Source organism: Rhododendron vialii, chromosome 11a (genome assembly GCF_030253575.1).
Source record: "Rhododendron vialii isolate Sample 1 chromosome 11a, ASM3025357v1".
Lineage (NCBI taxonomy): Eukaryota > Viridiplantae > Streptophyta > Magnoliopsida > Ericales > Ericaceae > Rhododendron > Rhododendron vialii.
Window position 1 is genome coordinate 15,044,654 of NC_080567.1, and position 17,704 is coordinate 15,062,357.

The 17,704-nt window shown below is 37.8% G+C and overlaps 1 protein-coding gene across 1 annotated transcript; it reads left to right on the forward strand.

Annotated features, from left to right (window-relative positions):
• The first annotated feature begins 5,975 nt into the window (after positions 1-5,975).
• LOC131308317 (uncharacterized) lies at positions 5,976-17,332 on the forward strand. Its single transcript, XM_058335227.1, has 5 exons — positions 5,976-6,255; positions 8,848-8,966; positions 13,146-13,696; positions 14,486-14,594; positions 16,973-17,332. Exons 1-5 carry the CDS (start codon positions 6,181-6,183, stop codon positions 17,016-17,018), a joined length of 900 nt encoding a protein of 299 aa, XP_058191210.1. The 5' UTR covers positions 5,976-6,180; the 3' UTR covers positions 17,019-17,332.
• The last annotated feature ends 372 nt before the right edge of the window (positions 17,333-17,704 follow it).

Genomic DNA, 17,704 nt, shown 5'->3' on the forward strand with positions numbered 1-17,704 from the left:
ATCTGTTTCTTCTACGGGAAGAAGGACAGTGATATGATCAAAAGACGTGCACCTTGATAATGCCACATATAGTTGCCCATGGCTAAATACAGGTGTGCGCAAATCGACTCCAACAAATTTGACAGATTGTTCTTGCGATTTGTTAATAGTCATAGCATATACCAAGTGAACTGAAAATTGGCGTCTTGTCATATGAAAAGGAAAATCTGAAGATGACGGTGATAAAGATATTCTCGGTATGAAGGCCAATTTGGCAAATTATTTGCCTGTTAAAATCTTAACTTCAATAATACAGGAACCGCCTTGTAATATGAAGTATGAACCATATTTGAAACCATTTTGTTACATTCTTAAATTTGGTTGGTTCTAAAGAAGTTCAGCCACAACCTCAAGAGTGCAACTAAGATAGTATTTCCTTTCAGCCCTTCTTGATTGAATGGTACACTAAAATAGTCAAACCTTAATTTGTATAAAATAAATAAATCTAAAACAACTAAGGAAAAATCAAATTTAACCTTATTATTAGAATATGCAAAAAAAAAAAATCATACCCCTCCAATCTCAAGAGTAATCATAGTCCTATAGCAACTCAAAATGTATAAAAACTAACATCTTCTAAAGACATGGACCCTTAAATTTTCTTTTTAGAAAACAAAACTAAAAGCCTTTGCACAGGTGCATAAAGATGGTGGAACGACAGAGAAGCAAATATAACACAAAGCAAATGGTACACAGTTGAGAATCATTTCGGTCAAATAATTATTCAAATGAAAAAAACCAAGCACATAGTTAATAAACAAAAGAAAAGAAATGTAAGACTACTGAAGATGATAGATAAAATAGTCAAACAAACCCAAAATTGGAACACTAAAAATCATATTTCTCCTTGGGGACAGCTCCTCTTGGTCAATACATCCATACAAATTCATATTCTAATCACTAACTCTAGAAATTGGTCAATGCATCCATACAAATCCATATTCAATAATCACTGACTCTTCATTGTTATATAAGTCATTCTTTCCACATAAGCATATACACTCACCCCTCCCACACCTTTTCTTCTTCTTCTCAAATCATATACTCTACATAAGTATTTAACCATCTTCCCCCATTCCTTTTTCAAACCATACTGTTTTAGATTTATTAAGGCCACTTTTTTTTTTTTTTTTTGGTTCATCCTACTGACGTTTCCTGTTTTAGTTTTTGTTCATAAATTTTGATAATGGCATGTTCATAAAATTATGAACAAACTACTTATTAAGCCAACAATAATATTATACCTTTTTCAATCCACCAATAAATTCCTTCCTTCTTTAATAAATCGACAACTTCCTACAAAATGGGTGCAACAAGAAAGAAAAATTAATATGATAAGCTCAAAGCCATATGTGTGTGTGAGAGAGAGAGAGAGAGAGAGAGAGAGAGAGATGATTATTACGTAAATAATTATTAAAAGTGAGACGTGATGCTGGGATATATACAAAATCTCAACCGCTAAAAATCATAAAAAAAAACCCACTCAAATCCACACAAAATCGAAAAGGTCAAAATCAAAATGTGAAAAATATAACCACACATATATTGTTGATATTTAGAATGTAATATATAGTTGCAAACCTTCTAAGTAAGCAACCTACAGTGTTTTGGTCAATTCAACATCGAGCTCAGAATTAACACATGTCCGAGAAGGAGAATAAAATTGATGAATAGTTACACCGCTTTAATCCATGCCAGCTTCCATTTGTTTGAATGCAAGAAAAATCCCTCGATCGTTCACCAAATCCAATTTGGCTGCCACACATAGTATTTCAATTCACAAATTAAAATCAGAGATGAATATATCGTTAGGGCTATATACATACTTTCTTTTTCTTTTTTTTTGAGATGAATGTACATATACCTTTTGATGAAGCACATGTTGCAATGTAAATTCTAGTATTTTTGCAATGGATCGAAGAGAGAATATAGGAGGGACTTGTCATGCTTTCTCTGGTTCATCTTTTGTAGTAAAATGGAGAATGCAGTCTTCAAGTTTCCTTATGAAAAATATCATTCATCCCATAAAATCAAAGAGGTGTGTTATGGTTATTTTGGAAAATGAATTTACTCCCATAATTAGAAAATCATTTGAAAGTTTAAACTATTTTTCAGCTCAGTTGGTATTATTCACCGCCTTCTAGTGGAGGCTTGGGTTCAAGCCCCATGAGGGGTGGTTGATTGGGGTTCAGGGCTATGGACAATCTTTGGACCTCCTGTGAATTAACTTACTAACTCCCCGCTAGCTGATGTATATAATATTGGGGGAAAAAAAAATAAAACTACTTTTTTGGAATGTTCAACCCGTAGAAAAGTTTTTGAACACTTATCAATAATTTGAAAGGAATAGATTGGAGCTCTGTGCCTTACATTTTCACTTTTGGATGATATATGTATGGTTTTTGATTGATTTTGTTCCTTTCCAATGTTTCAAACTTCAAAGTAGACATCCCTAATTTACTAACGGTCAAAGTGCTATTGTTTCCTTTCTTTTTTTTTTTAAAAAAAACAAAAAAAAAAAACTATGTTTACCTTAACTATGGCCTATGGGCAATCAGAAAAATTCAAACTAAGTATATATGGTTTTGTTGCAAATGTTGTATATTATGAGCCATATATTGTTTCCTTTCTATTTACCTTTGATTTATCTTCTAAATTTGGGAAATAAGGAATCAGAATAAGATTAGGAAACAATAATTTTAAGTTTTCATCCTTTTTCCATATATAGATTCTTTTCAAATATATCATTAGCCCTTCTACCCGTAGATCTCAGCCGTAGAAAAAATGTGTACCGATCCTAGGGTCCAAAATATAGGAGAAAATTTAGGGATTTGAAAACTTCCCTGTCATATTATATAGATGTGGTAAAATGTGGTGGCTCTGGCAACTGGTGTTTGCTTGGGCGAAAAGGAAGAGCAGGAAAGTAGAGAGAGTGTGGAGAGAGAGAGAGAGAGAGAGAGAGGGAGAGAGAGAGAGAGAGAGAGAGAGAGAGAGGTGGCCAACGGCTCTGGATCACCTGTCCGACTTCGTCTGTCACACTCCCTGTCCCACTCCTCTCCATCCGCCACGTATCCACTCTTTGCTTCCCCTCTAACAGCGTTACTTATCCAGTTAAATCCTAACTCCTTTCCTATTCTCTTTTACGCACTGAGATTTTACACGAAAATTCTCATGGTTCTCTTAGAGTTCTCATAAAAAGCTTTAGAATCAAAAATTAATTATGACTCTTTAGAATAAATTGATCAAAAAAATAAGGTCTTTGTACCGGTTCAAACGGATTGAAAATTGGAACACTTAATGTTTTAGACTCTTATATAGTATTAAAAAAATATGGTTAAAAAATTAAGTGTTCCAATTTTTAGTACATTCAGAACAGTGCGAAGATCTTTTTTTTTTTTTTGGTCATTTTATCCTAAAAGATTATAATTAATTTTTGACTTTAGGGTTTTCAATGAGAGCTCTAAGATAATCATAGGAATGAAGAGCAAATATTTAATTATGAAAGTTCTAGAGACAAATATTAATTATGATCCTCCAGGAGAAAATGACCAAAAAAATAAGATCTTCTCACTGGTCCGAACGTACTGAAAATTGGAACATTTAATTTTTTAACCATATTTTTTAATACTATATAAGAGTCTAAAAAAATAAATGTTCCGATTTTTAATCCGTTTGAACCGATACGAAGATCTTATTTTTCTGATCAATTTATTTTAAAAGGTCATAATTAATTTTTGACTTTAAGACTTTTAATGAGAACCATAGAAGAGAATTTCTATGTAAAATCTAAGTGCGTAAAAGGGAATAGGAAAGGAGTTAGGATTTAACTGGGTACGTAACGTTGTTAGAGGGGAAGCAAGGAATGGATATGTGGCGGATGGAGAGGAGTGGGACAGAAGAAGTGGGACAAGTGATCTGGAGACGTGGCGAACCTCGTTTCGTAACTGGGGCCTGGTGACTGTGAAACAGTGTCCTAAATTCGAAAATATGTTTGAAACGACGTCATGTTATGTTTTGTGGTGGAGTCTTGTAAGGTCAACTTTTATCTTCACTTCTCGATTTCTCTCGCCGAGACCAATCAATAAGTTACAATATCATTATCAAATACAAACAATCGCCAACCAATCAATAAGTTACAATATCATTATCAAATACAAACAATCGCCACCGTATGTAGTATACTCGCCACCGTATGTAGTATATACCATCGATAAAATAAAAAAAGTAAAACAACCTACGTGTCTCATTTTTTTTCTTTTTTTGGGTAAAGATGTCTCCTTATTTTCTACTGTGTATTCTTATTTTTTCTTCTTCTTTCTTTCTTTTCCGACCAGTGTATTCTTATTTTTTCTTCTTCTTTCTTTCTTCTCCGACCAGTGGATCCAGGGTCTGCAGGATGTTTGGGAGAAACACCCACCCCAGGGGTTGGATAATGAGATTCACATCTCCTGTTTGTCGATGGTCTGTATGCAGTTGTTCGTGAGTTGAATGACTCGAACGATAGACGAAAATTTAATGGCGATTTGATAAACTCTATCTAATTCCGTGAGGTATCGAAAGGGCAGCATAGGCTCGAGAGGGTGAAATTTGTGGGTATCACCAATCTGGGGGTGAGATTCCTCGATCTCTAGGGTGATAACCTTGAGAGTCAGGGTGTGATCGAAGACTTGACCTAACTACATGAGTCAAGGTGTGACTTGACCTAACTACATGACATTGTTGACAAGGTTGCACGGAAGGGTCCACACGACCCCCGCCCCATGCCGCCAGTGTTTACTCTCTTCCAGGACCTAGAATATCGTCCAATTGCGGGCATGTCTTCCAACGATCTCAAGAATCTATCTTATTTCAATTAATATTTTTAAATCGGGAAACGTATCGTGTATCAGTTTTTCAATTATATAGTTCGTATCGAGATATGTATCGTGTATCTTGAGATACGTTTGTTGAAAGAGTTGGAGTTTCTATTGCGTAGTTGGACAATATTTTGGAAAGAAGAGGAATACTAAAGACAAGAGTGAGGAATGAGAGTATTTGCATTGCACTTTAACTCATACTTTTTTTTGGCTTGATACAAAATGATTAGAACTCATCCCTATTTGTACTACTCCATGGAAGATTCTAGTATAAAGATATTTTCATATAATATAAACTTTGAGAAAATTCTAGAATTACACATGTGACTACTTCTCAAAAAAAAAAAAAAAAAAAACTCTAGATATTTCACAAGGATATTCTAGAGCTAAATATTTTATAGTTTCTAAAAACTAGATATTTATATCTTTTTTGATAATATCTATTATATTTGGGTTTTGTCAATTGGAGCTTTGTAAAAATACTAAATTTAATTTATGCTTCAATAGCGTTATTCATAATTAATATATAATTAAAAAGTAGATACATGTAATAACACCAACAAACTGTGTAGTTTACATTTAAAAAAAATTAAAATGCAAAATTTTAAGTCTGTACCTATTACATTATGTTCCCTTTGTTAGGAAAAGAGTAAAATCAGACAAAACACAATCGAAGCATGGTTCTTTCTTTTATACAAATCCTACATTGAGGTTGAATTTCTATCAAATGGTTTGAAAGATGGCATAATTAGATCAAGGTCAAACGGCTTATATTAATGCATTTGGGGTTCAGCTTCTTGAACAAGGTTCGACTTTTTTTGAATAAGTAATCAAAGAATACGTATAGAATTAGGATACGTGTATAAATTGTAGAATACGCGATCGTATCGTAGGATTTCTATACAAAAAATGATAGGAATTTCTAAACTTGAACGAGTCAGCCCGGTATAGAATCGCTTTATTTGCACCCCTAGAATTAGTTATTTCACATTTGCACCCTTGATGTTGGACTGTTGGTACGAGGCGATTTTGGGCCAATTTAATTATCCGGATGGACTTTGCAGTCTTCTTTTGAGTCCACCATGGGTACGAAACACATTGAAAGGGTCCATGGCTAGGGAGTCCAGTCCACCAGGTTTCTTGAACAACCGTCCAACACGGCTAGGGATGATGCTTGTCAAAACAGAACTGTGTGGGTGATAACAGTATTCGCTATAGAACGAGTGTGTTGTTTAACGAGTATTGAATTGGCCGGAACTGCTGCTGAGCATTCTCGCAGTTAATAATGGGGAAGGAAGACGATCTCTGGGACGACTCCGCTCTCATCCACGCCTTCGACGATGCCATCTCCAACTACAAGGTTACCTCTCTCTCTCTCTCTCTCTCTCTCTCTCTCTGCTTGTTGACGTGTATTATTGCTTGACTTGTGCAGCATGATGTGAGTTTTTTTTTTTTTGGTAAAAGAGATTTTATTACCAAAAAAGGAGACAAGATACAAAGGGAAACAAAGGGGCATATCCCTGAACACATTAAAAAAAAAACACACCCAAACTAAAAAAAAAAAACAGAAACCTGGGCCATACAGACAGCTCAAAGCAAAATTTTCCCAGAAATATTCCAGGCTTTACAAATGTCTCGATTAACACTATTGCTGCCCACTTTTTTCCAAGAACAGACTCTATCCCGACCATCAAGAACAAGCTGCTCCATAGTGCCTTCAAGATTAGGGTGTTTGTTGCAAAAAATGCACTCATTCCTAGCCTTCCATATGTAATACACAGAACCAGCCATGGCTAACTTGTATAGCGCTGAAGGAAAACCATGTTTCTTCAGATGATGGATTGCCCAGGCTATCTCCTGATCCCACTCTACTGGACACCGACAAAATCCAAAATTTTCATCTGGACCAAATGTGGGATGAGAATGAACAAGTGAAGAATAAATGCCCATGAGACTCAGCCACACTACCACACAGAACACACATAGGATCCACTACCAATCTCTAGGATAAGAGTCTATCCTTAGTTGAAAGTCTGCCCCAACACAAATAGGATCCACTACCAATTGGTGTTGTAGTTAGTGTGAATGGCTGAACGTGTTTGGGCCTTGGGGTAACTAAGCGGTAGGTAAGATTCGAAAAAGAATAGAATCTAGAAGTGGATATGTTTTAGGGTATTATGTGTAGTGGTGATTTTGGTGAACTGGTGATTGAGACATTGGAGTTTCTTATCGAGTTGATCGAATCCACAGGAAATTGTGTTCAATGCAGTACACGGATGCGTTCTGCTTGTATCTCAGATTGGCTGGGTGCTTTATATAAACAGGCACAAGCCATTTTAGCTTTTTGGAAGTTATTTATACTGTGTTCAATCATCAATGCAATACATGGATGCGTTCCACTTGTATCTCAGATTGGCTGGGCGCATTATAAACAGGCACAAGCCTTTTTAGCTTGAACACATTTTGGAAGTTATTTAAACTGTTTTCGATGCAATACATGGATGCGTTCCGCTTGTAGGTTGGACTGGAAAAAGAACCAAATTGCTCATTTCGGCTCAGCTCATTTACACAAGCACAAGCCTTTTTAGCTTGAACGGATATTGGAAGTTGAATTTTATTTTGTTTATGTTGGTAGTTTGCACCATAAGCATATATGCTCTTTAGTAACTACACGAGCTCTCGATTGAAGTTCCTTCGAGACTGGTTTAAAAGATAAATAAGCCGGTCTTATTGAGAAGAAACAGTTCATAGACTGAGCATAGAGTTTTTTTTTATTTTTTATTTTTGTGTGTTGCATCAGTTCGAGTTTACATAATAAGGTGAAAAGGTATTACTCTCAATGAACTGTCATTTATTGTCTATATTTGCATTAGAGTCCAATAAGATGACCAACATAGCTCGTTCCATAGATTTCTTCCCTTTTGAGGGCAAGTGCTTCCATAGATAGTTCGATACTCCTTGTGCGTAAATAGCTTTGATAAATGTTCATCGGTTTACTGTTGTTCAATTGTATATCTTGTAGGGGGCAAGTGTAAGAATTCCTTCCTTGCCTCGTAATAGCTCTTCTTTACTTGAAAGTTAAAAATTAAAAGCTTCACGTTGAACATGATGTCTTGCAGTTTGATAACATTATTTAGTATCTCATCTCCTCATGCTTGTGGCCTCCAACCTCAGTTGCAACTGGTTTAGCCATTACCCTCCTGATGTCATTCATTGCATCTTGTTTTTGACATCTATTTTGTGAAACTTTTTTTTTTGGTAAGTGGCTTTTTATTGAAGGAACACCACAAAAGAGAGGCAAAGGAAAGGCCTTCCAACCCAAAAGTTACCTAAACTGTAAAACCGCTAGAAACAAAACAAAGGCTGAGGTTTTAAGAGCTAAACTGCAGAGGCACATCCATCCCGATTTTCCTCCGAACATATGTAGGACAGTAGGAGAAACATCAGACCAGGAACAGTGGCAGACCCTGATATCCATTTTATTGTGAATCTTGTCTCTGAAGTCCTAGACAACTGCCCAACCATGTGCTGGTTTATAATGGATACCCTTGTTAGATGGGTCTTGTTAGAACCTTAGACGTTTCGTCTTTCTTGAGGAAAGTGAATCTATACTCTTGGACTTATATGGCCTCATGTCAAGGGATGCCTTGCATATATGAGATAAGGAATGAGGGACCAGAAAAACTGGTTCTGATATTTCAAGTCTCTATGGTTAATCACAAAGGTTGGAGGGAGCAGGATGGACCGATGGAGAGTATTGCATTTCAAAGAACATTTTGTCTTGCATACTGTAATCGGAAATATAGAAATGAAATGTTGAAACACTTGAGCATAAACTTCAGTGCCTATTAAACATTTTGTTGTATTCTGACGCATATTTATGTCATATCATTCTGTTTGACTTTCACTTCCACTTTCAGTTTTGTGATGTCTTGACTATTTTTTTTTTCAGACTATGCAGGGTAGAGGGCAAAATGACAGCTCCAAGGCAGGAGGAGAAGTTGTGGGCAGCATGGAAGAAAGTTTATCAACTTTTGTTGATGGAATTCATGAGCCTAGATTCCCTAGAAGGTCAGCATACATACCTATATGGCTGTATAGAGCATTTTTCCGCTTGATCTATACTTCTTTCAAGTTTGGGATTGGAAGTTTAGATATCTGATTGAAGGACAAGTTTGAACCCTGATTTCATCTCTGTTGTTGAGCTTGTAATATAAACCATTGTTACTAGCTTCCCTTATTTGTTATTGATGATTAATGTTGAGTGTGTTGAACAGAAACATAGTGGCAACAAAGAAGAGCTAGAACTTCTAGGCCTACAAAAGAAGCATGGTGTCTTGTATGTATGAGATGAAGGTGTGAAAATCCACCATTTACAATTCGTAACTGGTCAAACCTTGGAGGTCAGCTCACTTGAGTGTGGCTAGTCACATGTTAGAGTGAGTCAAACAGACATGTGGCTGGCTCCCTATCCTTGGTTTGAAAATTTGGAGTTAACAACTACTACCTATGATGCACGGACACGGATACAGACACGGACACAGGGACATAGGAATTCTAAAAAAATGGGGACATGGTGGGGGACATGCCACGTGTATATTTATTTATTTATATTTGTTTTTCAATTTTTTCCCAAGTTTAAATGGCAAAATGTGGACAAAACGAAAAATCCATAGTTCCAATACCATTCAACAAAACAAGACATCCATAAGTTCAATACAACCCAATTGAAAAATACAATTTGACCCCTGAAAATTTCTAAAAATTACAATTTGACCCTCAAAATTTTAAAAAATTACAGCTTGACCTCCAAAAAATTTGAGAAAAATTACTCTTTGACCCCCAATTTTTTTTTAAAATTACACTTTGACCCCCGCTGTGTCCCCATCGGTGTCCCCCTCAAAAATTTAAATTAAATTATGGGACACGCCACGTGGCGTGTCCCATACGTGTCCCCGTGTCCGACACTGCAATACGTTAACCTCTAGAGGTGTCGGTGCTTCATAGACTACTACTTGTCATGACGTGGCGTGTCCCATACGTGTCCCCGTGTCCGACACTGCAATACGTTGACCTCTAGAGGTGTCGGTGCTTCATAGACTACTACTTGTCATGACACCAAAATCATCATAGGCCTCAGCTATGTCACAAGCCATAATGCAGTGTTCTAAAACAAGGAATTAATCGGCGATTAATCGCCGATTAATCATTGGTGGGGTCTATCCGATTAGGTCCGACTAACGATTAATCGCCAATTACTAATTAATATGCATGATTAATTGCCGATTTATCCCTCGAAGGTGGCCGACCGCCCTACTAGCGCCTAGCGACTTTTAGAACATTGCTATAATGGACGCGGCACATGTCTCTGTCTTCACTTATGTATTGTCTTCAAATGGAGATTTTTAAGGTGCAACTTGATGCATGTGAATGAGCCCTTTGATGGGCTGGCAACTCTAACTCTCAAGCCAGTGTCATTGAATTGCTATGGCATACGGCCAACAAAATGGAGTCCATGGACCTTGCTTCAAACTTAGACTAGCGTGAGAGTATTAAGGTGCACTTTTAAGATGACATTAATGATAAATTTACAAGTATCTGAAGCATAGGGACTTACCCAGGCAGAGGGTCAATTTTTAAGCAGAGGGTACCAAACATCATCACGAGCGGGGGGAGGAAATGACCTCAAGTGGATATCCGCGCAGTCAAGCTGAACCAAGGTGTTACATGGAGCAGGTTTGGACGAGCTGATGAAAAGGGGTGTTAGAGCGGGAACTGGGGGATAAGGATTGACTCTTCACTCCTCACGCATAGGATGAAAATGCTAAGATTTGCATAATCAAGCTTACGGTACCAAGTTTTTCATCATGAGCAGGAATGAAACAAAGTTGCAGTAGTCATTATGGGGAGAAAATGCACGTTCATTGCTTTCCACTAAACATTTGATCTATTTTTTCTTTACCCGTTAGTTTTTAGCTCAGAAGTGTCATTAAAGAGGCTGGAATTGGCTGCCATTCTTGGACTGGGTTTTGGAAAAAAAATATCAAAGCACAAGGGTTGTTCTTCAGCAGAACAGAGAAAAACAGATGTTGTAGTGTTTTAAAGAGTCAAGTTGGGGTGGGTGGAGGTGAAAGAGAGAAGATGAACCGTTGGAAATAACCAGGAGAAGAGAAAAGTGGATTTAAGGCTGAGATCAGATAATATATGTTGGTGTGCCAGAGTTTTGTTTTTAAGTGATAGCTTTAAATCTTAGTGGACCAAACAACTGCTTCGGGTTCTTCCCTAACCTGGTCTGAGGATATTAAATCTAATCCAGCCATTGTTTCTCCAAGTTGCAGTTTTGTAGTAGTAATTCCCTTTGATTTCTCATCCCATCTATTTGTAAGGTAATGGAGTTGAATGGACATGTTATATTCCTCATATTTAATGAAAGCAATCTGTGGACTTTCCGAAGACGTATACAGTGGCTTTTCCGAAGAACGTGCTTATCCTTTTCCTTTTGTCAGTCAAGTGAGGTGCTGGTGTCCCATTGGTCATAAAGGGGTGAAAGATTAATTCCATCGTACAAAACGCAATGATACAGTAAGTCGGTACTTTATAGTGTTCTTTGTTTTTTTTTTTTGGAACCGCTTTATAGTGTTCTTTGACAGCTTGAAATGCATAGGATAAGCAATTCCTTCCAGTCCAAGAACTTGTAATTTCTTTATAGGTGATGTTGGTTGCATACTAGGAATTTATTTATTTATTTTTGGTAATTGATGCATTTTATAACCAGCAAGAAAACCAGTGGGAAAACCCAGATACAAAGGTAACCAATACATGGGAAACCTACAACAATCTACAGGAAAGAATCAAAACTTTAATGCGGGGGAGTTCGCAGAATTCTAATAGGAAGGTTCCAAAGTTGACATAACCTTGCATTTTCCACTGAGTTTGGAAAATGCTTCCAGGTAGAAACTCGGAGCCTCAAATTTTCCTCTAGCAAGCAAAAACCACTTCAGAGCTCCGCAGTCTTCCACCAAATATCCTAGAATTTCTCTCAAGCCAAATATGGTACACTGCTGCAGCAAAGGACAGCTTGATAAGAAGAGCTCAAAATGAGTTACTTTTGCAGTGAGCCAATATCCAATCCAGTTCCATATCAAAGTTCCCAGAACTTCTAATAGTTTGAAATTTGGTCAATATAGACTGCCAAATCTGACTAGAGTAGGAGCATTCAAAGAAAAGGTGATTGGCAGTTTCATTATGTTGCAAGCACAAGATACAGTGAGGGTCAATAGGCATACCCCATCACATTAGTCTATCTCTGGTGGGCAGCTTGTGAAGGCAGGCAATCCACAAGATAAAAGCCCATTTAGGGACATTTTGAGAAAACCAAACAAGAGAAGACCAGGTTACCTTAGGATTCCTGTTTCGGATAGCTTCCCAAGTATGTTTAGTTGAATAACTACCTGAAGGGGAGCAAGTCCAAGTGACCACATCCTTACTGTCCCCAAGAGGAAGAAGAGAGGCAGGGATGGAGGATTGGATCTGCTGGATGACCCTATTGTGTGGTCTAGGCCAATGCCAAGCACGATGCTCAATTACAGAACTGACTTTGTCATAAAGAGATGATCCAAGCCTGGACACAGTTCTATCATCAAAGCGCAATCATTTATATCAATTTGGAGTTCCATACTGTGGTCTCATGATTTTGTTACTTCATTAGGTGGGGGGAGAAGGGGAATTTTTTATCCTTGTACAGTGGCTTTAGAAGATTTTGGATTTTTATTGTCAGCAACCTTTTGTGATTTCAAACATAAATGAATCTCTTTGCATTTGTCAAATATGGACACAAGGTTTCAACCACGTACTGGAAAATTTAAATGGTATCAGAATTTCAGGCATTAAGTTCCTCGTATTCTACTCTTCATCACAGTAGTTCTAACTTCTAAGCGGGTTTCATATTGTACTGCTGAATGGGAATTCAAGCATTGGGGTTGCAGTAAAATGGAATAGCTGAATTGAAGTCGTAGGTTCACTGACCTTATTCCTTGAGCAATTGTAATTGTCATCGTGAAAGCCTTGTATTCATTGTATTTGACTATAATTTTCCAATGACCACTTAGCAAGCTAGAACTCAATGTTTAGTAGACAAGAACCGGGGGGGGGGGGGGGGGGGGGGCGGGGGGGGTGGGCGGGATGTTTTCTTCTGTTTAAAACATGGGTTGTGTACTAATCTGTGTTCTCTTCTGTCACCCTTGTATATAGATCTGCACAAGCAGATGACAACAGCAATGTTGCATCAAATGCCACAACAGAAGTGGGCGAGACTTCTAATCTTCCGGAAGACCAAAAAAATCATGCCGTGGACTCATTTGCCCAGGAACCAAATGTAGTATCGACATCTGGTCAACATGTGCAAGATGTACATCAGGACTATTCAAATACACAAGGTGCAGGAGATTATACCCAACTAGTGAACCAGTATTATGAGATTGAAGAGCAGAGGCAAAAGATTCTGCAGCAACTTCAGCCGTTTGGAAGTTGGGATTACCAAGGCTCTAGCGTGCAGTGGGAACAGCCAGTCTCTGCAAGCCAATCTTCTTACCCAGCTGTTGTTGCTTCATGTTGCCCATATGTTGGTCAGTGTCTGGTGGCTCCATGTTCTTTTGGTGGGACTTGTGTTTGTAGAACTTGTGAGGCCTCTTCTGGAATAGGTCATAATGGAAACCCACCTTCTTTTGAAGATGGTGATATTGCCAAGACAGCGATGGGAGCTGCAGAAAAAGCATTGTCCTGCTTGAAGACAAAAGCTTCTGGTAGGTATGACGTACATGAATCTGAGCAAAGTTCAACGTCTATTGACATGCAAAATTTCTGGTTTAAGCGACCCTATGAAGATACAAGTTATTAAACTTGTTCTTTTCGTTTTGGTTGCAAGAGTCTTTTGCAAAATTTCCGATTTTCATTGCCACCACTAAATGTTTGGAGAGTATAATTCTTACCTGAAGTAGCAGTTTTTCTTCCATATTCCCTACTATAATTTAATTGTTGCCTAGTTTGGAGATTAATATTTTTCATTTTGAGAACAGGAAAATTTTCTGGATCTTTTCTATAAAGTTTTGCTGTCACTCGATGAAATGTCTGTCTTAGCCTTGTGTACTTGACCATGTTTAACATGAGAGTCTATTAAATTTTACGGGGCATGCTATGGAAAACACCACAAAAGGAAAAGGAGGAATAAAGAAGAATAGAAAAAGGAAAAGAGAAAAATGGCAAAACACAGGGTTTTCGGGCTGACGTTTGATATAGCATGATTGATTATGGCCTTCTTGACCCATTATGATGAGTCTGATGACCCTCATTAGCACTTTGTTATGTCAAGGAGTTAAAGGTGAAAAATGAAGAACGAAATGAAAGCTGAATTTTCTAATGGAGCCAAGTCTGTCCTTTTTTCTTATAGAATATCAAATATTAAAGGTGCCTAGTATTTTGCTGTCTTTGGTAACATATTTATATAATCTAATAATAGAAACACGTGTCATTTCGTAAGGATGATTCTAATTTGGTACCTTAGAAGATTGTTGTTTTTCTCTCATTGATTGTAGAGAAAGCAGAAGAGAGCCATGAAGGACAAGCGGAAGGAAAGGCCATTCGTGAAACAGACCTTACTGATGTTTTTAATGCTTGGTATTCTGCAGGCTTCTATACTGGCAAGTAAGTGTTATTGATGCCCCTTTCTTCTAGATGAAGCAACTTTTTTGGGACAAGTTCTTTTATTAGGGAACAAGCCCAAAGAATCAAGGGGATAGCCTTGAGAAACACAGAAAGCAACCAACCAAGCTAAAAGCAAGGCCAAACAAAGCCAAAGCTAGATTACAAGCAAACAAACAAGACGAGAAAACAAAGTCCTAAATGTTGTGAAACCCCAACAATTTTTTGGAGCACATACAGAGGGATTCCCCAAGCAGCACATAGATCCTAGTTAGCAACAGACCGAGGGATTTTCCTCCAAGAACAGGCACATGCTCTGACCTCCTCCAAGATCCTCCTAACCACAGTATTTGGGTCCACACCCTTCTGCTGAAAATTTCGGGAATTTCCTTCCCCTCTAAAGATGGTAAACTGTCGTAGCTAAGCTAAGTTTATACATAATTTGCTTCATCAAATTTCCTTTGCACCAAAGGATACCCCACTGCAATTCAGACCCAAGAGTGCTGGAGATGTGACCAAAACCACAAGATCCTTTCACTACCCTCCAAACCAGGTTAGAGAAGGAACAGCCAAAGAATAAGTGATCATGGGACTCAACCCCTCCATGACACAGAACACTACTGCAATCAGTAGAAATACCCCAAGACATCAATCTGACTTTGGTTGTTAACCTTCCAAGAATGGCAACCCCAAGTATTAAGGACCATATAGGCACTTGTTTTTTATGCCAAACCAAAGCAGACCAATCCACTTCTGATCTTCTAGACCTGAGAGCCAACCAAGCAGATTTTGCACTATAAGTTCCAGAGGGGGACAAGGTCCATATTACCCTATCTTCTCTATTAACATGAGATAAAAGATCAACTGCACTACCAGCAATAATGTCATTTAAGTCAAAGAATCTTCGTTCCAGAACCATCCGTGAGATTTTCATGTCATATGGCTCGCTCCTCCTTTCTGTGTATAGTGAAAATAATACATGAAATAAAAAAAGATGAAAATATTCTCATTACTAACAATAATGGAACAAACCCTGGCCCTAAGAGACCTGCCAAGATTAAACACAACTCTATTGCCAAACCTTTGGAATAATGGCCCTAGAGTGTGCCAATTATCCATCCATGAGAACGTATCTTGGTCATTACCAATGGCATTTTAATGAACCTCTGCCCCTCAGATCTCAAACAAAAAATCTTCTCAGAGTCCAGGATGAGTCAGAAGGGAGGTGATCTTTAATCACATGGGAGTGTACCCACTTTACCCAAAGGATATCCTCCTTTTTGCACAAAGCCCATAAATGTCGTAACATGGAAGCTCTATTCCACTATTCGAGTCTTTTGAAGCCCAAACCACCTTCTGACTTAGGGACACAAACTGCTTCTCAAGATACTTTAACCCCAGCTGACTTCAACTCCACACCATTCCAAAGGAAGGCATTGAGGATCCCTTCAATTTCCTTCCGTCATTTTATGAGGGATAGGAAAAATAGAAGACTAGTAAACTTGAATGCTGAAGAGGACAGAACTTATCAATTGGCTTCTACCCCCATAAGATAGCAACTTAATTGACCATGACTGAACTCTCTTTAGCATCCTTTCTTTAAGAACCAAACAATCAGAATACCGCAGCTTTGTGGAGATCAAAGGAACCCCAAGATATTTGACTGGAAGAGCAGCCTCTGGGATATCTAGAATAGTCCTTAAAGCCTGCATAGAATCCTGAGAGACACCCGTAGATGAAGCAACTTATTATGCCAATTTTGTACTTGGTCTATTGTTAATCACCTCATACTGGAGAAACTGCCAGAATTGTTCTTATTCATCAAATCAGCGTATTTTATGTGCAAGGAAGATGGGTATCAGTGGAGCACCTTCGTATTTGAAGTAAGATGGTGGAAGAGTTTTCATTATGTGAAAGTAAATATGCTCTTCTACAAAATGGGGGCTCCAGTAAATAATGTCAAAATCTGGACTATATTGCAAGTTGAGTAATTGGAAAGGTTTTTGTACTTACCAAAAAAAAAAAAAGGGAAAGGTTTTGCCATCTCTGAAGTCTTGGGTGTTTGAAAAAGAATAAACTTGTTATATTTAAGAATTAAGAGTATTTATCTACATCGTATATATATCCACATGGTATACATGCGTGGTTTATCAAACTAGATGAAGCAGGATGAATTGCTATGTGGTATTGCATTATAATTTGGTCGTGTCAGTGTTACTGGATTTGAGTTAATATGCTTCTCCAGTGGCATTGAACTGTCGGGACTTCTTTCTTCTCTTATGCATCCAAGTACTTGATGCATGGTTCTGAATTAGCTTTTGATCCATAAAGCCCCTGAAATTAAGTTCCCAAGGGTTAAAACTGTGCACATTATCATGTAGGTACCTTGCGGAGCAGTCTACTGCAAAGAAGCGCCATGAGTCATGACAAAGCAGGCATTCAACCACATCGCCAAACGGTGGAAATGAATAGTTTGATACGCCTTATGAAGAGTTGGGGTCCTTGGGGATAGTTTGATGTGTGAAATGAAGTCCAGGGCATATCATTAGCGTTTGTTGCATCTTTAATGTTCTATCATCACAGCTAATGAAAATTTCAAAAAAAAAAAAAAAAAAATTCTTCTGTGATTAGGCTGTTGGAAGACAACAGAGTTTTAATGCAGGTCTTTTGGTGTGTTGGAATATGATTTGATCAACTGCTTTTCTTTCGTGTGTGGCTTATAAAAGGTTTTTGATTTGATAGACTGGTCTTTCCTAACATGAAGTTAAAGCAATTCATTTCTCACCTTTTCTAGCATTATTGGTAGGGACGAAAGTTCTAACCAAAAAACCGAACCAGGCCGTTTTTTACAAGGTTGGTTGGCTTTATTAGTGCAATGGTTTGGTTTGGTTTGGTTTGGTTTTGAATTTCTGAAAATTATGTCTGTTCAGTTCCGGTTTTGGGACAAAAAGAATCAGTTGAGACCGAACTGAACCAATCGATACCTTGTTTCGTGTGGGATATACTAGCAGGTAAATGTCCCCTCGTCGTTATTAACAGGTAAATCCCTTCCTCTCCTCGTTTTCTTGTTACTCTCTCTCTCTCTCTCTCTCTCTCTCTCTCTGTGTGTGGCA

What these genes read in the sequence shown, in the direction of transcription:
- LOC131308317 (XM_058335227.1), top strand. Translation starts at nt 6,181, where the DNA reads ATGGGGAAGGAAGACGATCTCTGGGACGACTCCGCTCTCATCCACGCC. An exon ending in ATGCCATCTCCAACTACAAG is followed by an intron (nt 6,256 to 8,847) that starts GTTACCTCTCTC and finishes TTTTTTTTTCAG; the next exon opens with ACTATGCAGGGTAGAGGGCA. An exon ending in GCAGGCTTCTATACTGGCAA is followed by an intron (nt 14,595 to 16,972) that starts GTAAGTGTTATT and finishes ATTATCATGTAG; the next exon opens with GTACCTTGCGGAGCAGTCTA.